The sequence below is a fragment of the Procambarus clarkii genome, chromosome 8, assembly GCF_040958095.1.
Source record: "Procambarus clarkii isolate CNS0578487 chromosome 8, FALCON_Pclarkii_2.0, whole genome shotgun sequence".
Lineage (NCBI taxonomy): Eukaryota > Metazoa > Arthropoda > Malacostraca > Decapoda > Cambaridae > Procambarus > Procambarus clarkii.
Window position 1 is genome coordinate 34,492,767 of NC_091157.1, and position 21,450 is coordinate 34,514,216.

The 21,450-nt window shown below is 45.2% G+C and overlaps 1 protein-coding gene across 1 annotated transcript in view; it reads left to right on the forward strand.

The window, feature by feature from the left end:
- The window catches only part of LOC138360102 (DNA-directed RNA polymerase subunit beta''-like), a 62,216-nt gene that overhangs the window by 33,709 nt on the left and 7,057 nt on the right, over positions 1–21,450 (forward strand). Inside the window, exons 2-4 of the mRNA XM_069320046.1 lie at positions 15,255–15,404; positions 17,166–17,315; positions 19,077–19,226. Of these exons, the coding sequence (XP_069176147.1) occupies positions 15,255–15,404; positions 17,166–17,315; positions 19,077–19,226 (450 nt within the window). The remainder of the gene's footprint in view (positions 1–15,254; positions 15,405–17,165; positions 17,316–19,076; positions 19,227–21,450) is intronic.

Consider the following 21,450-nt stretch of genomic DNA (forward strand, 5'->3'; position numbering starts at 1 on the left):
AAGCCTCGACTTGTGTGTAAGGTTGTGAAGCCTCGACTGGTGTGTAACGTTGTGAAGCCTTGACTGGTGTGTAAGGTTGTGCAGCCTCGGCTAGTGTGTAAGATTTCGAAGCCTCGACTAGTGTGTAGGGTTGTGAAGCCTCGACTGGTGTGTAAGGTTGTGGAGCCTCGATTGGTGAGTAAGGTTGTGAAGCCTCGACTGGTAAGTAAGGTTGTGAAGCCTTGACTGGTGAGAAAGGTTGTGAAGCCTCGACTGGTGTTTAAGGTTGTGAAGCCTCGACTGGTGAGTAAAGTTGTGAAGCCTCGACTGGTGAGTAAAGTTGTGAAGCCTCGACTGGTGAATAAGGTTGTGAAGCCTCGACTGGGGATTAAGGTTGTGAAGCCTCGACTGGTGAGTAAGGTTGTGAAGCCTCGACTGGTGTGTAAGGTTGTGAAACCTTGACTTGTGTGTAAGGTTGTGAAGCCTCGATTGGTAAGTAAGGTTGTGAAGCATCGACTGGTGAGTAAGGTTGTGAAGCATCGACTGGTGAGTAAGATTGTGAAGGCTCGACTGGTGAATAAGGTTGTGAAGCCTCGACTGGTGAGTAAGGTTGTGAAGCCTTGACTGGAGTGTAAGGTTTTGAAGCTTCGACAATCACTTCTTCTTCAATCAGTTCTTCAACAATCAATTCTTAACAACCAGTTCTTCAACAATTAGTTTTTAAACAATCAGTTCTTCAACAATCAGTTCTTCAACAATCTGTTCTTAACAATCAGTTCTTCAACAATCAGTTATTAAACAATTAGTTCTTCAACTATCAGTTCCTCAACAGTCAGTTCCTCAACAATCAGTTCTTCAACAATTCTTCAACTCAACATGATATAACTGAAGCATTTTGTTGAGTTTCTCATGATGGGCTAGTGTGTAAGGTTGTGAAGCCTCGACTGGTGTATAGGGTTGTGAAGCCTCGACTGATGTGTAAGGTTGTGAAGCCTCGAATTGTGTGTAAGGTTGTAAAGCCTCGACTGGTGAGTAAGGTTGTGAAGCCTCGACTGATGAGTAAGGTTGTGGAGCTTCGAATTTGTGTGTAAGGTTGTGAAGGCTCGACTGATGAGAAAGGTTGTGAAGCCTCGACTGGTGAGTAAGGTTGTGAAGCCTCGACGGGTGACTAAGGTTGTGAAGCCTTGACTGGAGTGTAAGGTTGTGAAGCTTCGACAATTACTTCTTCATCAATCAGTTCTTCAACAATCAGTTCTTAACAACCAGTTTTTCAACAATTAGTTTTTAAACAATCAGTTCTTAAACAAACAGTTCTTCAACAATCTGTTCTTAACAATCAGTTCTTCAACAATCAGTTATTAAACAGCTAGTTCTTCAACTATCAGTTCCTCAACATTCAGTTCCTCAACAATCAGTTCTTCAACAATTCTTTAACTCAACGGGATATAACTGAAGCATTTTGTTGAGTTTCTCCTGATGGGCTAGTGTGTAAGATTGTGAAGCCCCGAATTATGTGTAATGTTGTGAAGCCTCTACTAGTGTGTTAGGTTGTGAAACCTCGACTGGTGTGTAGGGTTGTGAAGCCTCGACTGGTGAGTAAAGTTATGAAGCCCCGACTGGTGTGTAGGGTTGTGAAGCCTCGACTGATGTGTAAGGTTGTGATGCCTCGACTGGTGAGTAGGGTTGTGAAGACTCGACTGGTGAGTAAAGTTGTGAAGCCTCGACTGGTGAGAAAGGTTGTGAAGCCTCGACTGGTGAGTAAGGTTGTGAAGCCTCGACTGGTGAGTAAGGTTGTGAAGCCTCGACTGGTGAGTAAAGTTGTGAAGCCTCGACTGGTGTGAAAGGTTGTGAAGCCTTGACTTGTGTGTAAGGTTGTGAAGCCTCGACTGGTAAGTAAGGTTGTGAAACCTCGACTGCTGAGTAAAGTTGTGAAGCATCGACTGGTGAGAAAGGTTGTGAAGTCTCGACTGGTGAGTAAAGTTGTGAAGCCTCGACTGGTGAGTAAGGTTGTGAAACCTCGACTGGTGTGTAGGGTTGTGAAGCCTACACTGGTGAGTAAGGTTTTGAAGCCTCGACTGGTGTGTAGGGTTGTGAAGCCTCGACTGATGTGTAAGATTGCGAAACCTCGACTGGTGTCTTGGGTTGTGAAGCCTCGACTAGTGAGTAAGGTTATGAAGCCTCGACTGGTGTATACGGTTGTGAAGCCTCGGCTGATGTGTAAGGTTGTGAAGCCTCGACTTGTGTGTAAGGTTGTAAAGCCTCAACTGGTGAGTAAGGTTGTGAAGCCTCGACTGATGAGTAAGGTTGTGGAGTTTCGACTTGTGTGTAAGGTTGTGAAGCCTCGACTGGTGAGAAAAGTTGTGAAGCCTCGACTGGTGTGTAGGGTTGTGAAGCCTCGACTGGCGAGTAAAGTTATGAAGCCCCGACTGGTGTGCAGGGTTGTAAAGCTTCGACTGATGTGTAAGGTTGTGAAGCCTCGACTGGTCTGTAAGGTTGTGAAGCCTCGACTGGTGAGTAAGGTTGTGAAGCCTCGACTGGTGAGTAAGGTTGTGAAGCCTCGACTGGTGTTAAAAGTTGTGAAGCCTTGACTGGTGTGTAGGGTTCTGAAGCCTTGACTGGTGTGTAAGGTTGTGACGCCTAGACTGGTGAGAAAGGATGTGAAGCCTCGACTGGTGTGTTAGGTTGTGAAGCCTTGACTTGTGTGTGTAAGGTTGTGAAGCCTCGACTGTTAAGTAACGTTGTGAAGCCTCGACTGATAAGTGAGGTTGTGAAGCCTCGACTGTTGTGTAAGATTGTGAAGCCTCGACTGGTGAGAAAGGTTGTGAAGTCTCGACTGGTGTGTAAGGTTTTGAAACCTCGACTTTTGTGTAAGATTGTGAAGCCTCGACTTGTGTGTAAGGTTGTGAAGCCTCGACTGGTGTGTAAGATTGTGAAGCCTCGACTTGTGTGTAAGGTTGTGAAGCCTCGACTGGTGTGTAAGGTTGTGAAGCCTTGATTGGTGTGTAAGGTTGTGAAGCCTCGACTGGTGTGTAAGGTTTCGAAGCCTCGACTGGTGTGTAGGGTTGTGAAGCCTCGAATGGTATGTAAGGTTGTGGAGCCTCGATTGGTGAGTAAGGTTGTGAAGCCTCGACTGGTAAGTAAGGTTTGAAGCCTTGACTGGTGAGAAAGGTTGTGAAGCCTCGACTGGTGTTTAAGGTTGTGAAACCTCGACTGGTGAGTAAGGTTGTGAAGTCTCGATTGGTGAGTAAAGTTGTGAAGCCTCGACTGATGAGTAAGGTTATGAAGCCTCGACTGGGGATTAAGGTTGTGAAGCCTCGACTGGTGAGTAAGGTTGTGAAGCCTCGACTGGTGTGTAAAGTGGTGAAACCTTGACTTGTGTGTAAGGTTGTGAAGCCTCGATTGGTAAGTAAGGTTGTGAAGCATCGACTGGTGAGTAAGGTTGTGAAGCATCGACTGGTGAGTAAGATTGTGAAGGCTCGACTGGTGAGTAAGGTTGTGAATCCTCGACTGGTGAGTTAGGTTGTGAAGCCTTGACTGGAGTGTAAGGTTGTGAAGCTTCGACAATCACTTCTTCATCAATCAGTTCTTCAACAATCAATTCTTAACAACCAGTTTTTCAACAATTAATTTTTAAACAATCAGTTCTTCAACAAACAGTTCTTCAACAATATGTTCTTAACAATCATTTCGTCAACAATCAGTTATTAAACAATTAGTTCTTCAAATATCAGTTCCTCAACAGTCAGTTCCTCAACAATCATTTCTTCAACAATTCTTCAACTCAACGGGATATAACTGAAGCATTTTGTTGAGTTTCTCATGATGGGCTAGTGTGTAAGGTTGTGAAGCCTCGTCTTGTATGTAAGGTTGTGAAGCCTCGACTGGTGTGTTAGGTTGTGAAGCCTCGACTGGTGTGTAGGGTTGTGAAGCCTCGACTGGTGAATAAGGTTATGAAGCCCCGACTGGTGTGTAGGGTTGTGAAGCCTCGACTGATGTGTAAGGTTGTGAAGCCTCGACTGGTGAGTAAGGTTGTGAAGCCTCGACTGGTGAGTAAGGTTGTAAAGCCTCGACTGGTTAGTAAGGTTGTGAAGCCTCGACTGGTGAGTAACGTTGTGAAGCCTCGACTGGTGTGTAAGGTTGTGAAGCCTTGACTTGTGTGTAAGGTTGTGATGCCGCGACTGGTAAATAAGGTTGTGAAGCCTCGACTGCTGAGTAAGGTTGTGAGGCATCGACTGGTGAGTAAGGTTGTGAAGCCTCGACTGGTGAGTAACGTTGTGAAGCCTCGACTGGTGAGTAAGGTTGTGAAGCCTCGACTGGTATTAAAAGTTGTGAAGCCTCGACTGGTGTGTAGGGTTGTGAAGCCTTGACTGGTGTGTAAGGTTGTGAAGCCTAGACTAATGAGAAAGGATGTGAAGCCTCGACTGGTGTGTTAGGTTGTGAAGCCTTGACTTGTGTGTGTAAGGTTGTGAAGCCTCGACTGTTAAGTAACATTGTTAAGCCTCGACTGATGAGTAAGGTTGTGAAGCCTCGACTGGTGTGTAAGATTGTGAAGCCTCGACTGGTGAGAAAGGTTGTGAAGTCTCGACTGGTGTGTAAGGTTGTGAAGCTTCGACTTTATGTAAGATTGTGAAGCCTCGATTGGTGTGTAAGGTTGTGAAGCCTTGACTGGTGTGTAAGATTGTGAAGCCTCGACTTGTGTGTAAGGTTGTGAAGCCTCGACTGGTGTGTAACGTTGTGAAGCCTTGACTGGTGTGTAAGGTTGTGCAGCCTCGACTGGTGTGTAAGATTTCGAAGCCTCGACTGGTGTGTAGGGTTGTGAAGCCACGACTGGTGTGTAAGGTTGTGGAGCCTCGATTGGTGAGTAAGGTTGTGAAGCCTCGACTGGTAAGTAAGGTTGTGAAGCCTTGACTGGTGAGAAAGGTTGTGAAGCCTCGACTGGTGTTTAAGGTTGTGAAGCCTCGACTGGTGAGTAAAGTTGTGAAGCCTCGACTGGTGAGTAAAGTTGTGAAGCCTCGACTGGTGAATAAGGTTGTGAAGCCTCGACTGGGGATTAAGGTTGTGAAGCCTCGACTGGTGAGTAAGGTTGTGAAGCCTCGACTGGTGTGTAAGGTTGTGAAATCTTGACTTGTGTGTAAGGTTGTGAAGCCTCGATTTGTAAGTAAGGTTGTGAAGCATCGACTGGTGAGTAAGGTTGTGAAGCATCGACTGGTGAGTAAGATTGTGAAGGCTCGACTGGTGAATAAGGTTGTGAAGCCTCGACTGGTGAGTAAGGTTGTGAAGCCTTGACTGGAGTGTAAGGTTGTGAAGCTTCGACAATCACTTCTTCATCAATCAGTTCTTCAACAATCAATTCCTAACAACCAGTTCTTCAACAATTAGTTTTTAAACAATCAGTTCTTCAACAAACAGTTCTTCAACAATCTGTTCTTAACAATCAGTTCTTCAACAATCAGTTATTAAACAAGTAGTTCTTCAACTATCAGTTCCTCAACAGTCAGTTCCTCAACAATCAGTTCTTCAACAATTCTTCAACTCAACATGATATAACTGAAGCATTTTGTTGAGTTTCTCATGATGGGCTAGTGTGTAAGGTTGTGAAGCCTCGACTGGTGTATAGGGTTGTGAAGCCTCGAGTGATGTGTAAGGTTGTGAAACCTCGAATTGTGTGTAAGGTTGTAAAGCCTCGACTGGTGAGTAAGGTTGTGAAGCCTCGACTGATGAGTAAGGTTGTGGAGCTTCGAATTTGTGTGTAAGGTTGTGAAGGCTCGACTGATGAGAAAGGTTGTGAAGCCTCGACTGATGAGTAAGGTTGTGAAGCCTCGACGGGTGACTAAGGTTGTGAAGCCTTGACTGGAGTGTAAGGTTGTGAAGCTTCGACAATTACTTCTTCATCAATCAGTTCTTCAACAATCAGTTCTTAAACAAACAGTTCTTCAACAATCTGTTCTTAACAATCAGTTCTTCAACAATCAGTTATTAAACAGCTAGTTCTTCAACTATCAGTTCCTCAACATTCAGTTCCTCAACAATCAGTTCTTCAACAATTCTTTAACTCAACGGGATATAACTGAAGCATTTTGTTGAGTTTCTCCTGATGGGCTAGTGTGTAAGGTTGTGAAGCCCCGAATTATGTGTAATGTTGTGAAGCCTCGACTAGTGTGTTAGGTTGTGAAGCCTCGACTGGTGTGTAGGGTTGTGAAGCCTCGACTGGTGAGTAAAGTTATGAAGCCCCGACTGGTGTGTAGGGTTGTGAAGCCTCGACTGATGTGTAAGGTTGTGATGCCTCGACTGGTGAGTAGGGTTGTGAAGCCTCGACTGGTGAGTAAAGTTGTGAAGCCTCGACTGGTGAGAAAGGTTGTGAAGCCTCGACTGGTGAGTAAGGTTGTGAAGCCTCGACTGGTGAGTAAGGTTGTGAAGCCTCGACTGGTGAGTAAAGTTGTGAAGCCTCGACTGGTGTGAAAGGTTGTGAAGCCTTGACTTGTGTGTAAGGTTGTGAAGCCTCGACTGGTAAGTAAGGTTGTGAAACCTCGACTGCTGAGTAAAGTTGTGAAGCATCGACTGGTGAGAAAGGTTGTGAAATCTCGACTGGTGAGTAAATTTGTGAAGCCTCGACTGGTGAGTAAGGTTGTGAAACCTCGACCGGTGTGTAGGGTTGTGAAGCCTACACTGGTGAGTAAGGTTTTGAAGCCTCGTCTGGTGTGTAGGGTTGTGAAGCCTCGACTGATGTGTAAGATTGCGAAACCTCGACTGGTGTCTTGGGTTGTGAAGCCTCGACTAGTGAGTAAGGTTATGAAGCCTCGACTGGTGTATACGGTTGTGAAGCCTCGACTGATGTGTAAGGTTGTGAAGCCTCGACTTGTGTGTAAGGTTGTAAAGCCTCAACTGGTGAGTAAGGTTGTGAAGCCTCGACTGATGAGTAAGGTTGTGGAGTTTCGACTTGTGTGTAAGGTTGTGAATCCTCGACTGGTGAGAAAGGTTGTGAAGCCTCGACTGGTGTGTAGGGTTGTGAAGCCTCGACTGGCGAGTAAAGTTATGAAGCCCCGACTGGTGTGCAGGGTTGTAAAGCTTCGACTGATGTGTAAGGTTGTGAAGCCTCGACTGGTCTGTAAGGTTGTGAAGCCTCGACTGGTGAGTAAGGTTGTGAAGCCTCGACTGGTGAGTAAGGTTGTGAAGCCTCGACTGGTGTTAAAAGTTGTGAAGCCTTGACTAGTGTGTAGGGTTCTGAAGCCTTGACTGGTGTGTAAGGTTGTGAAGCCTTGACTTGTGTGTGTAAGGTTGTGAAGCCTCGACTGTTAAGTAACGTTGTGAAGCCTCGACTGATGAGTAAGGTTGTGAAGCCTCGACTGGTGTGTAAGATTGTGAAGCCTCGACTGGTGAGAAAGGTTGTGAAGTATCGACTGGTGTGTAAGGTTTTGAAACCTCGACTTTTGTGTAAGATTGTGAAGCCTCGACTGGTGTGTAAGGTTGTGAAGCCTCGACTGGTGTGTAAGATTGTGAAGCCTCGACTTGTGTGTAAGGTTGTGAAGCCTCGACTGGTGTGTAAGGTTGTGAAGCCTTGACTGGTGTGTAAGGTTGTGAAGCCTCGACTGGTGTGTAAGGTTTCGAAGCCTCGACTGGTGTGTAGGGTTGTGAAGCCTCGACTGGTATGTAAGGTTGTGGAGCCTCGATTGGTGAGTAAGGTTGTGAAGCCTCGACTGGTAAGTAAGGTTTGAAGCCTTGACTGGTGAGAAAGGTTGTGATGCCTCGACTGGTGTTTAAGGTTGTGAAACCTCGACTGGTGAGTAAGGTTGTGAAGCCTCGACTGGTGAGTAAAGTTGTGAAGCCTCGACTGATGAGTAAGGTTGTGAAGCCTCGACTGGGGATTAAGGTTGTGAAGCCTCGACTGGTGAGTAAGGTTGTGAAGCCTCGACTGGTGTGTAAAGTGGTGAAACCTTGACTTGTGTGTAAGGTTGTGAAGCCTCGATTGGTAAGTAAGGTTGTGAAGCATCGACTGGTGAGTAAGGTTGTGAAGCATCGACTGGTGAGTAAGATTGTGAAGGCTCGACTGGTGAGTAAGGTTGTGAATCCTCGACTGGTGAGTAAGGTTGTGAAGCCTTGACTGGAGTGTAAGGTTGTGAAGCTTCGACAATCACTTCTTCATCAATCAGTTCTTCAACAATCAATTCTTAACAACCAGTTTTTCAACAATTAATTTTTAAACAATCAGTTCTTCAACAAACAGTTCTTCAACAATCTGTTCTTAACAATCATTTCGTCAACAATCAGTTATTAAACAATTAGTTCTTCAACTATCAGTTCCTCAACAGTCAGTTCCTCAACAATCATTTCTTGAACAATTCTTCAACTCAACGGGATATAACTGAAGCATTTTGTTGAGTTTCTCATGATGGGCTAGTGTGTAAGGTTGTGAAGCCTCGTCTTGTATGTAAGGTTGTGAAGCCTCGACTGGTGTGTTAGGTTGTGAAGCCTCGACTGGTGTGTAGGGTTGTGAAGCCTCGACTGGTGAATAAGGTTATGAAGCCCCGACTGGTGTGTAGGGTTGTGAAGCCTCGACTGATGTGTAAGGTTGTGAAGCCTCGACTGGTGAGTAAGGTTGTGAAGCCTCGACTGGTGAGTAAAGTTGTGAAGCCTCGACTGGTGAGTAAGGTTGTAAAGCCTCGACTGGTTAGTAAGGTTGTGAAGCCTCGACTGGTGAGTAAGGTTGTGAGGCCTCGACTGGTGTGTAAGGTTGTGAAGCCTTCACTTGTGTGTAAGGTTGTGATGCCGCGACTGGTAAATAAGGTTGTGAAGCCTCGACTGCTGAGTAAGGTTGTGAGGCATCGACTGGTGAGTAAGGTTGTGAAGCCTCGACTGGTGAGTAACGTTGTGAAGCCTCGACTGGTGAGTAAGGTTGTGAAGCCTCGACTGGAATTAAAAGTTGTGAAGCCTCGACTGGTGTGTAGGGTTGTGAAGCCTTGACTGGTGTGTAAGGTTGTGAAGCCTAGACTAATGAGAAAGGATGTGAAGCCTCGACTGGTGTGTTAGGTTGTGAAGCCTTGACTTGTGTGTGTAAGGTTGTGAAGCCTCGACTGTTAAGTAACATTGTTAAGCCTCGACTGTTAAGTAACATTGTTAAGCCTCGACTGATGAGTAAGGTTGTGAAGCCTCGACTGGTGTGTAAGATTGTGAAGCCTCGACTGGTGAGAAAAGTTGTGAAGTCTCGACTGGTGTGTAAGGTTGTGAAGCTTCGACTTTATGTAAGATTGTGAAGCCTCGATTGGTGTGTAAGGTTGTGAAGCCTTGACTGGTGTGTAAGATTGTGAAGCCTCGACTTGTGTGTAAGGTTGTGAAGCCTCGACTGGTGTGTAACGTTGTGAAGCCTTGACTGGTGTGTAAGGTTGTGCAGCCTCGACTGGTGTGTAAGATTTCGAAGCCTCGACTGGTGTGTAGGGTTGTGAAGCCACGACTGGTGTGTAAGGTTGTGGAGCCTCGATTGGTGAGTAAGGTTGTGAAGCCTCGACTGGTAAGGTTGTGAAGCCTTGACAGGTGAGAAAGGTTGTGAAGCCTCGACTGGTGTTTAAGGTTGTGAAGCCTCGACTGGTGAGTAAAGTTGTGAAGCCTCGACTGGTGAGTAAAGTTGTGAAGCCTCGACTGGTGAATAAGGTTGTGAAGCCTCGACTGGGTATTAAGGTTGTGAAGCCTCGACTGGTGAGTAAGGTTGTGAAGCCTCGACTGGTGTGTAAGGTTGTGAAACCTTGACTTGTGTGTAAGGTTGTGAAGCCTCGATTGGTAAGTAAGGTTGTGAAGCATCGACTGGTGAGTAAGGTTGTGAAGCATCGACTGGTGAGTAAGATTGTGAAGGCTCGACTGGTGAATAAGGTTGTGAAGCCTCGACTGGTGAGTAAGGTTGTGAAGCCTTGACTGGAGTGTAAGGTTGTGAAGCTTCGACAATCACTTCTTCATCAATCAGTTCTTCAACAATCAATTCTTAACAACCAGTTCTTCAACAATTAGTTTTTAAACAATCAGTTCTTCAACAAACAGTTCTTCAACAATCTGTTCTTAACAATCAGTTCTTCAACAATCAGTTATTAAACAATTAGTTCTTCAACTATCAGTTCCTCAACAGTCAGTTCCTCAACAATCAGTTCTTCAACAATTCTTCAACTCAACATGATATAACTGAAGCATTTTGTTGAGTTTCTCATGATGGGCTAGTGTGTAAGGTTGTGAAGCCTCGACTGGTGTATAGGGTTGTGAAGCCTCGAGTGATGTGTAAGGTTGTGAAACCTCGAATTGTGTGTAAGGTTGTAAAGCCTCGACTGGTGAGTAAGGTTGTGAAGCCTCGACTGATGAGTAAGGTTGTGGAGCTTCGAATTTGTGTGTAAGGTTGTGAAGGCTCGACTGATGAGAAAGGTTGTGAAGCCTCGACTGATGAGTAAGGTTGTGAAGCCTCGACGGGTGACTAAGGTTGTGAAGCCTTGACTGGAGTGTAAGGTTGTGAAGCTTCGACAATTACTTCTTCATCAATCAGTTCTTCAACAATCAGTTCTTAACAACCAGTTTTTCAACAATTAGTTTTTAAACAATCAGTTCTTAAACAAACAGTTCTTCAACAATCTGTTCTTAACAATCAGTTCTTCAACAATCAGTTATTAAACAGCTTGTTCTTCAACTATCAGTTCCTCAACATTCAGTTCCTCAACAATCAGTTCTTCAACAATTCTTTAACTCAACGGGATATAACTGAAGCATTTTCTTGAGTTTCTCCTGATGGGCTAGTGTGTAAGGTTGTGAAGCCCCGAATTATGTGTAATGTTGTGAAGCCTCGACTAGTGTGTTAGGTTGTGAAGCCTCGACTGGTGTGTAGGGTTGTGAAGCCTCGACTGGTGAGTAAAGTTATGAAGCCCCGACTGGTGTGTAGGGTTGTGAAGGCTCGACTGATGTGTAAGGTTGTGATGCCTCGACTGGTGAGTAGGGTTGTGAAGCCTCGACTGGTGAGTAAAGTTGTGAAGCCTTGACTGGTGAGAAAGGTTGTGAAGCCTCGACTGGTGAGTAAGGTTGTGAAGCCTCGACTGGTGAGTAAGGTTGTGAAGCCTCGACTGGTGAGTAAAGTTGTGAAGCCTCGACTGGTGTGAAAGGTTGTGAAGCCTTCACTTGTATGTAAGGTTGTGAAGCCTCGACTGGTAAGTAAGGTTTGAAACCTCGACTGCTGAGTAAAGTTGTGAAGCATCGACTGGTGAGAAAGGTTGTGAAATCTCGACTGGTGAGTAAATTTGTGAAGCCTCGACTGGTGAGTAAGGTTGTGAAACCTCGACTGGTGTGTAGGGTTGTGAAGCCTACACTGGTGAGTAAGGTTTTGAAGCCTCGACTGGTGTGTAGGGTTGTGAAGCCTCGACTGATGTGTAAGATTGCGAAACCTCGACTGGTGTCTTGGGTTGTGAAGCCTCGACTAGTGAGTAAGGTTATGAAGCCTCGACTGGTGTATACGGTTGTGAAGCCTCGACTGATGTGTAAGGTTGTGAAGCCTCGACTTGTGTGTAAGGTTGTAAAGCCTCAACTGGTGAGTAAGGTTGTGAAGCCTCGACTGATGAGTAAGGTTGTGGAGTTTCGACTTGTGTGTAAGGTTGTGAAGCCTCGACTGGTGAGAAAGGTTGTGAAGCCTCGACTGGTGTGTAGGGTTGTGAAGACTCGACTGGCGAGTAAAGTTATGAAGCCCCGACTGGTGTGCAGGGTTGTAAAGCTTCGACTGATGTGTAAGGTTGTGAAGCCTCGACTGGTCTGTAAGGTTGTGAAGCCTCGACTGGTGAGTAAGGTTGTGAAGCCTCGACTGGTGAGTAAGGTTGTGAAGCCTCGACTGCTGTTAAAAGTTGTGAAGCCTTGACTGGTGTGTAGGGTTCTGAAGCCTTGACTGGTGTGTAAGGTTGTGACGCCTAGACTGGTGAGAAAGGATGTGAAGCCTCGACTGGTGTGTTAGGTTGTGAAGCCTTGACTTGTGTGTGTAAGGTTGTGAAGCCTCGACTGTTAAGTAACGTTGTGAAGCCTCGACTGATGAGTAAGGTTGTGAAGCCTCGACTGTTGTGTAAGATTGTGAAGCCTCGACTGGTGAGAAAGGTTGTGAAGTCTCGACTGGTGTGTAAGGTTTTGAAACCTCGACTTTTGTGTAAGATTGTGAAGCCTCGACTGGTGTGTAAGGTTGTGAAGCCTCGACTGGTGTGTAATATTGTGAAGCCTCGACTTGTGTGTAAGGTTGTGAAGCCTCGACTGGTGTGTAAGGTTGTGAAGCCTTGATTGGTGTGTAAGGTTGTGAAGCCTCGACTGGTGTGTAAGGTTTCGAAGCCTCGACTGGTGTGTAGGGTTGTGAAGCCTCGAATGGTATGTAAGGTTGTGGAGCCTCGATTGGTGAGTAAGGTTGTGAAGCCTCGACTGGTAAGTAAGGTTTGAAGCCTTGACTGGTGAGAAAGGTTGTGAAGCCTCGACTGGTGTTTAAGTTTGTGAAACCTCGACTGGTGAGTAAGGTTGTGAAGCCTCGACTGGTGAGTAAAGTTGTGAAGCCTCGACTGATGAGTAAGGTTGTGAAGCCTCGACTGGGGATTAAGGTTGTGAAGCCTCGACTGGTGAGTAAGGTTGTGAAGCCTCGACTGGTGTGTAAAGTGGTGAAACCTTGACTTGTGTGTAAGGTTGTGAAGCCTCGATTGGTAAGTAAGGTTGTGAAGCATCGACTGGTGAGTAAGGTTGTGAAGCATCGACTGGTGAGTAAGATTGTGAAGGCTCGACTGGTGAGTAAGGTTGTGAATCCTCGACTGGTGAGTAAGGTTGTGAAGCCTTGACTGGAGTGTAAGGTTGTGAAGCTTCGACAATCACTTCGTCATCAATCAGTTCTTCAACAATCAATTCTTAACAACCAGTTTTTCAACAATTAATTTTTAAACAATCAGTTCTTCAACAAACAGTTCTTCAACAATATGTTCTTAACAATCATTTCGTTAACAATCAGTTATTAAACAATTAGTTCTTCAAATATCAGTTCCTCAACAGTCAGTTCCTCAACAATCATTTCTTCAACAATTCTTCAACTCAACGGGATATAACTGAAGCATTTTGTTGAGTTTCTCATGATGGGCTAGTGTGTAAGGTTGTGAAGCCTCGTCTTGTATGTAAGGTTGTGAAGCCTCGACTGGTTTGTTAGGTTGTGAAGCCTCGACTGGTGTGTAGGGTTGTGAAGCCTCGACTGGTGAATAAGGTTATGAAGCCCCGACTGGTGTGTAGGGTTGTGAAGCCTCGACTGATGTGTAAGGTTGTGAAGCCTCGACTGGTGAGTAAGGTTGTGAAGCCTCGACTGGTGAGTAAAGTTGTGAAGCCTCGACTGGTGAGTAAGGTTGTAAAGCCTCGACTGGTTAGTAAGGTTGTGAAGCCTCGACTGGTGAGTAACGTTGTGAAGCCTCGACTGGTGTGTAAGGTTGTGAAGCCTTGACTTGTGTGTAAGGTTGTGATGCCGCGACTGGTAAATAAGGTTGTGAAGCCTCGACTGCTGAGTAAGGTTGTGAGGCATCGACTGGTGAGTAAGGTTGTGAAGCCTCGACTGGTGAGTAACGTTGTGAATCCTCGACTGGTGAGTAAGGTTGTGAAGCCTCGACTGGTATTAAAAGTTGTGAAGCCTCGACTGGTGTGTAGGGTTGTGAAGCCTTGACTGGTGTGTAAGGTTGTGAAGCCTAGACTAATGAGAAAGGATGTGAAGCCTCGACTGGTGTGTTAGGTTGTGAAGCCTTGACTTGTGTGTGTAAGGTTGTGAAGCCTCGACTGTTAAGTAACATTGTTAAGCCTCGACTGATGAGTAAGGTTGTGAAGCCTCGACTGGTGTGTAAGATTGTGAAGCCTCGACTGGTGAGAAAGGTTGTGAAGTCTCGACTGGTGTGTAAGGTTGTGAAGCTTCGACTTTATGTAAGATTGTGAAGCCTCGATTGGTGTGTAAGGTTGTGAAGCCTTGACTGGTGTGTAAGATTGTGAAGCCTCGACTTGTGTGTAAGGTTGTGAAGCCTCGACTGGTGTGTAACGTTGTGAAGCCTTGACTGGTGTGTAAGGTTGTGCAGCCTCGACTGGTGTGTAAGATTTCGAAGCCTCGACTGGTGTGTAGGGTTGTGAAGCCACGACTGGTGTGTAAGGTTGTGGAGCCTCGATTGGTGAGTAAGGTTGTGAAGCCTCGACTGGTAAGTAAGGTTGTGAAGCCTTGACTGGTGAGAAAGGTTGTGAAGCCTCGACTGGTGTTTAAGGTTGTGAAGCCTCGACTGGTGAGTAAAGTTGTGAAGCCTCGACTGGTGAGTAAAGTTGTGAAGCCTCGACTGGTGAATAAGGTTGTGAAGCCTCGACTGGGGATTAAGGTTGTGAAGCCTCGACTGGTGAGTAAGGTTGTGAAGCCTCGACTGGTGTGTAAGGTTGTGAAACCTTGACTTGTGTGTAAGGTTGTGAAGCCTCGATTGGTAAGTAAGGTTGTGAAGCATCGACTGGTGAGTAAGGTTGTGAAGCATCGACTGGTGAGTAAGATTGTGAAGGCTCGACTGGTGAATAAGGTTGTGAAGCCTCGACTGGTGAGTAAGGTTGTGAAGCCTTGACTGGAGTGTAAGGTTGTGAAGCTTCGACAATCACTTCTTCATCAATCAGTTCTTCAACAATCAATTCTTAACAACCAGTTCTTCAACAATTAGTTTTTAAACAATCAGTTCTTCAACAAACAGTTCTTCAACAATCTGTTCTTAACAATCAGTTCTTCAACAATCAGTTATTAAACAATTAGTTCTTCAACTATCAGTTCCTCAACAGTCAGTTCCTCAACAATCAGTTCTTCAACAATTCTTCAACTCAACATGATATAACTGAAGCATTTTGTTGAGTTTCTCATGATGGGCTAGTGTGTAAGGTTGTGAAGCCTCGACTGGTGTATAGGGTTGTGAAGCCTCGACTGATGTGTAAGGTTGTGAAACCTCGAATTGTGTGTAAGGTTGTAAAGCCTCGACTGGTGAGTAAGGTTGTGAAGCCTCGACTGATGAGTAAGGTTGTGGAGCTTCGAATTTGTGTGTAAGGTTGTGAAGGCTCGACTGATGAGAAAGGTTGTGAAGCCTCGACTGATGAGTAAGGTTGTGAAGCCTCGACGGGTGACTAAGGTTGTGAAGCCTTGACTGGAGTGTAAGGTTGTGAAGCTTCGACAATTACTTCTTCATCAATCAGTTCTTCAACAATCAGTTCTTAACAACCAGTTTTTCAACAATTAGTTTTTAAACAATCAGTTCTTAAACAAACAGTTCTTCAACAATCTGTTCTTAACAATCAGTTCTTCAACATTCAGTTATTAAACAGCTTGTTCTTCAACTATCAGTTCCTCAACATTCAGTTCCTCAACAATCAGTTCTTCAACAATTCTTTAACTCAACGGGATATAACTGAAGCATTTTGTTGAGTTTCTCCTGATGGGCTAGTGTGTAAGATTGTGAAGCCCCGAATTATGTGTAATGTTGTGAAGCCTCTACTAGTGTGTTAGGTTGTGAAACCTCGACTGGTGTGTAGGGTTGTGAAGCCTCGACTGGTGAGTAAAGTTATGAAGCCCCGACTGGTGTGTAGGGTTGTGAAGCCTCGACTGATGTGTAAGGTTGTGATGCCTCGACTGGTGAGTAGGGTTGTGAAGACTCGACTGGTGAGTAAAGTTGTGAAGCCTCGACTGGTGAGAAAGGTTGTGAAGCCTCGACTGGTGAGTAAGGTTGTGAAGCCTCGACTGGTGAGTAAGGTTGTGAAGCCTCGACTGGTGAGTAAAGTTGTGAAGCCTCGACTGGTGTGAAAGGTTGTGAAGCCTTGACTTGTGTGTAAGGTTGTGAAGCCTCGACTGGTAAGTAAGGTTGTGAAACCTCGACTGCTGAGTAAAGTTGTGAAGCATCGACTGGTGAGAAAGGTTGTGAAGTCTCGACTGGTGAGTAAAGTTGTGAAGCCTCGACTGGTGAGTAAGGTTGTGAAGCCTTGACTTGTGTGTGTAAGGTTGTGAAGCCTCGACTGTTAAGTAACGTTGTTAAGCCTCGACTGATGAGTAAGGTTGTGAAGCCTCGACTGGTGTGTAAGATTGTGAAGCCTCGACTGGTGAGAAAGGTTGTGAAGTCTCGACTGGTGTGTAAGGTTGTGAAGCTTCGACTTTATGTAAGATTGTGAAGCCTCGACTGGTGAGTAAAGTTGTGAAGCCTCGACTGGTGAGTAAAGTTGTGAAGCCTCGACTGGTGAATAAGGTTGTGAAGCCTCGACTGGGGATTAAGGTTGTGAAGCCTCGACTGGTGAGTAAGGTTGTGAAGCCTCGACTGGTGTGTAAGGTTGTGAAACCTTGACTTGTGTGTAAGGTTGTGAAGCCTCGATTGGTAAGTAAGGTTGTGAAGCATCGACTGGTGAGTAAGGTTGTGAAGCATCGACTGGTGAGTAAGATTGTGAAGGCTCGACTGGTGAATAAGGTTGTGAAGCCTCGACTGGTGAGTAAGGTTGTGAAGCCTTGACTGGAGTGTAAGGTTGTGAAGCTTCGACAATCACTTCTTCATCAATCAGTTCTTCAACAATCAATTCTTAACAACCAGTTCTTCAACAATTAGTTTTTAAACAATCAGTTCTTCAACAAACAGTTCTTCAACAATCTGTTCTTAACAATCAGTTCTTCAACAATCAGTTATTAAACAATTAGTTCTTCAACTATCAGTTCCTCAACAGTCAGTTCCTCAACAATCAGTTCTTCAACAATTCTTCAACTCAACATGATATAACTGAAGCATTTTGTTGAGTTTCTCATGATGGGCTAGTGTGTAAGGTTGTGAAGCCTCGACTGGTGTATAGGGTTGTGAAGCCTCGACTGATGTGTAAGGTTGTGAAACCTCGAATTGTGTGTAAGGTTGTAAAGCCTCGACTGGTGAGTAAGGTTGTGAAGCCTCGACTGATGAGTAAGGTTGTGGAGCTTCGAATTTGTGTGTAAGGTTGTGAAGGCTCGACTGATGAGAAAGGTTGTGAAGCCTCGACTGATGAGTAAGGTTGTGAAGCCTCGACGGGTGACGAAGGTTGTGAAGCCTTGACTGGAGTGTAAGGTTGTGAAGCTTCGACAATTACTTCTTCATCAATCAGTTCTTCAACAATCAGTTCTTAACAACCAGTTTTTCAACAATTAGTTTTTAAACAATCAGTTCTTAAACAAACAGTTCTTCAACAATCTGTTCTTAACAATCAGTTCTTCAACATTCAGTTATTAAACAGCTTGTTCTTCAACTATCAGTTCCTCAACATTCAGTTCCTCAACAATCAGTTCTTCAACAATTCTTTAACTCAACGGGATATAACTGAAGCATTTTGTTGAGTTTCTCCTGATGGGCTAGTGTGTAAGATTGTGAAGCCCCGAATTATGTGTAATGTTGTGAAGCCTCTACTAGTGTGTTAGGTTGTGAAACCTCGACTGGTGTGTAGGGTTGTGAAGCCTCGACTGGTGAGTAAAGTTATGAAGCCCCGACTGGTGTGTAGGGTTGTGAAGCCTCGACTGATGTGTAAGGTTGTGATGCCTCGACTGGTGAGTAGGGTTGTGAAGACTCGACTGGTGAGTAAAGTTGTGAAGCCTCGACTGGTGAGAAAGGTTGTGAAGCCTCGACTGGTGAGTAAGGTTGTGAAGCCTCGACTGGTGAGTAAGGTTGTGAAGCCTCGACTGGTGAGTAAAGTTGTGAAGCCTCGACTGGTGTGAAAGGTTGTGAAGCCTTGACTTGTGTGTAAGGTTGTGAAGCCTCGACTGGTAAGTAAGGTTGTGAAACCTCGACTGCTGAGTAAAGTTGTGAAGCATCGACTGGTGAGAAAGGTTGTGAAGTCTCGACTGGTGAGTAAAGTTGTGAAGCCTCGACTGGTGAGTAAGGTTGTGAAGCCTTGACTTGTGTGTGTAAGGTTGTGAAGCCTCGACTGTTAAGTAACGTTGTTAAGCCTCGACTGATGAGTAAGGTTGTGAAGCCTCGACTGGTGTGTAAGATTGTGAAGCCTCGACTGGTGAGAAAGGTTGTGAAGTCTCGACTGGTGTGTAAGGTTGTGAAGCTTCGACTTTATGTAAGATTGTGAAGCCTCGATTGGTGTGTAAAGTTGTGAAGCCTCGACTGGTGAGTAAAGTTGTGAAGCCTCGACTGGTGAATAAGGTTGTGAAGCCTCGACTGGGGATTAAGGTTGTGAAGCCTCGACTGGTGAGTAAGGTTGTGAAGCCTCGACTGGTGTGTAAGGTTGTGAAACCTTGACTTGTGTGTAAGGTTGTGAAGCCTCGATTGGTAAGTAAGGTTGTGAAGCATCGACTGGTGAGTAAGGTTGTGAAGCATCGACTGGTGAGTAAGATTGTGAAGGCTCGACTGGTGAATAAGGTTGTGAAGCCTCGACTGGTGAGTAAGGTTGTGAAGCCTTGACTGGAGTGTAAGGTTGTGAAGCTTCGACAATCACTTCTTCATCAATCAGTTCTTCAACAATCAATTCTTAACAACCAGTTCTTCAACAATTAGTTTTTAAACAATCAGTTCTTCAACAAACAGTTCTTCAACAATCTGTTCTTAACAATCAGTTCTTCAACAATCAGTTATTAAACAATTAGTTCTTCAACTATCAGTTCCTCAACAGTCAGTTCCTCAACAATCAGTTCTTCAACAATTCTTCAACTCAACATGATATAACTGAAGCATTTTGTTGAGTTTCTCATGATGGGCTAGTGTGTAAGGTTGTGAAGCCTCGACTGGTGTATAGGGTTGTGAAGCCTCGACTGATGTGTAAGGTTGTGAAACCTCGAATTGTGTGTAAGGTTGTAAAGCCTCGACTGGTGAGTAAGGTTGTGAAGCCTCGACTGATGAGTAAGGTTGTGGAGCTTCGAATTTGTGTGTAAGGTTGTGAAGGCTCGACTGATGAGAAAGGTTGTGAAGCCTCGACTGATGAGTAAGGTTGTGAAGCCTCGACGGGTGACTAAGGTTGTGAAGCCTTGACTGGAGTGTAAGGTTGTGAAGCTTCGACAATTACTTCTTCATCAATCAGTTCTTCAACAATCAGTTCTTAACAACCAGTTTTTCAACAATTAGTTTTTAAACAATCAGTTCTTAAACAAACAGTTCTTCAACAATCTGTTCTTAACAATCAGTTCTTCAACATTCAGTTATTAAACAGCTTGTTCTTCAACTATCAGTTCCTCAACATTCAGTTCCTCAACAATCAGTTCTTCAACAATTCTTTAACTCAACGGGATATAACTGAAGCATTTTGTTGAGTTTCTCCTGATGGGCTAGTGTGTAAGATTGTGAAGCCCCGAATTATGTGTAATGTTGTGAAGCCTCTACTAGTGTGTTAGGTTGTGAAACCTCGACTGGTGTGTAGGGTTGTGAAGCCTCGACTGGTGAGTAAAGTTATGAAGCCCCGACTGGTGTGTAGGGTTGTGAAGCCTCGACTGATGTGTAAGGTTGTGATGCCTCGACTGGTGAGTAGGGTTGTGAAGACTCGACTGGTGAGTAAAGTTGTGAAGCCTCGACTGGTGAGAAAGGTTGTGAAGCCTCGACTGGTGAGTAAGGTTGTGAAGCCTCGACTGGTGAGTAAGGTTGTGAAGCCTCGACTGGTGAGTAAAGTTGTGAAGCCTCGACTGGTGTGAAAGGTTGTGATGCCTTGACTTGTGTGTAAGGTTGTGAAGCCTCGACTGGTAAGTAAGGTTGTGAAACCTCGACTGCTGAGTAAAGTTGTGAAGCATCGACTGGTGAGAAAGGTTGTGAAGTCTCGACTGGTGAGTAAAGTTGTGAAGCCTCGACTGGTGAGTAAGGTTGTGAAACCTCGACTGGTGTGTAGGGTTGTGAAGCCTACACTGGTGAGTAAGGTTTTGAAGCCTCGACTGGTGTGTAGGGTTGTGAAGCCTCGACTGATGTGTAAGATTGCGAAACCTCGACTGGTGTCTTGGGTTGTGAAGCCTCGACTAGTGAGTAAGGTTATGAAGCCTCGACTGGTGTATACGGTTGTGAAGCCTCGGCTGATGTGTAAGGTTGTGAAGCCTCGACTTGTGTGTAAGGTTGTAAAGCCTCAACTGGTGAGTAAGGTTGTGAAGCCTCGACTGATGAGTAAGGTTGTGGAGTTTCGACTTGTGTGTAAGGTTGTGAAGCCTCGACTGGTGAGAAAAGTTGTGAAGCCTCGACTGGTGTGTAGGGTTGTGAAGCCTCGACTGGCGAGTAAAGTTATGAAGCCCCGACTGGTGTGCAGGGTTGTAAAGCTTCGACTGATGTGTAAGGTTGTGAAGCCTCGACTGGTCTGTAAGGTTGTGAAGCCTCGACTGGTGAGTAAGGTTGTGAAGCCTCGACTGGTGAGTAAGGTTGTGAAGCCTCGACTGGTGTTAAAAGTTGTGAAGCCTTGACTGGTGTGTAGGGTTCTGAAGCCTTGACTGGTGTGTAAGGTTGTGACGCCTAGACTGGTGAGAAAGGATGTGAAGCCTCGACTGGTGTGTTAGGTTGTGAAGCCTTGACTTGTGTGTGTAAGGTTGTGAAGCCTCGACTGTTAAGTAACGTTGTGAAGCCTCGACTGATAAGTGAGGTTGTGAAGCCTCGACTGTTGTGTAAGATTGTGAAGCCTCGACTGGTGAGAAAGGTTGTGAAGTCTCGACTGGTGTGTAAGGTTTTGAAACCTCGACTTTTGTGTAAGATTGTGAAGCCTCGACTTGTGTGTAAGGTTGTGAAGCCTCGACTGGTGTGTAAGATTGTGAAGCCTCGACTTGTGTGTAAGGTTGTGAAGCCTCGACTGGTGTGTAAGGTTGTGAAGCCTTGATTGGTGTGTAAGGTTGTGAAGCCTCGACTGGTGTGTAAGGTTTCGAAGCCTCGACTGGTGTGTAGGGTTGTGAAGCCTCGAATGGTATGTAAGGTTGTGGAGCCTCGATTGGTGAGTAAGGTTGTGAAGCCTCGACTGGTAAGTAAGGTTTGAAGCCTTGACTGGTGAGAAAGGTTGTGAAGCCTCGACTGGTGTTTAAGGTTGTGAAACCTCGACTGGTGAGTAAGGTTGTGAAGTCTCGACTGGTGAGTAAAGTTGTGAAGCCTCGACTGATGAGTAAGGTTATGAAGCCTCGACTGGGGATTAAGGTTGTGAAGCCTCGACTGGTGAGTAAGGTTGTGAAGCCTCGACTGGTGTGTAAAGTGGTGAAACCTTGACTTGTGTGTAAGGTTGTGAAGCCTCGATTGGTAAGTAAGGTTGTGAAGCATCGACTGGTGAGTAAGGTTGTGAAGCATCGACTGGTGAGTAAGATTGTGAAGGCTCGACTGGTGAGTAAGGTTGTGAATCCTCGACTGGTGAGTAAGGTTGTGAAGCCTTGACTGGAGTGTAAGGTTGTGAAGCTTCGACAATCACTTCTTCATCAATCAGTTCTTCAACAATCAATTCTTAACAACCAGTTTTTCAACAATTAATTTTTAAACAATCAGTTCTTCAACAAACAGTTCTTCAACAATATGTTCTTAACAATCA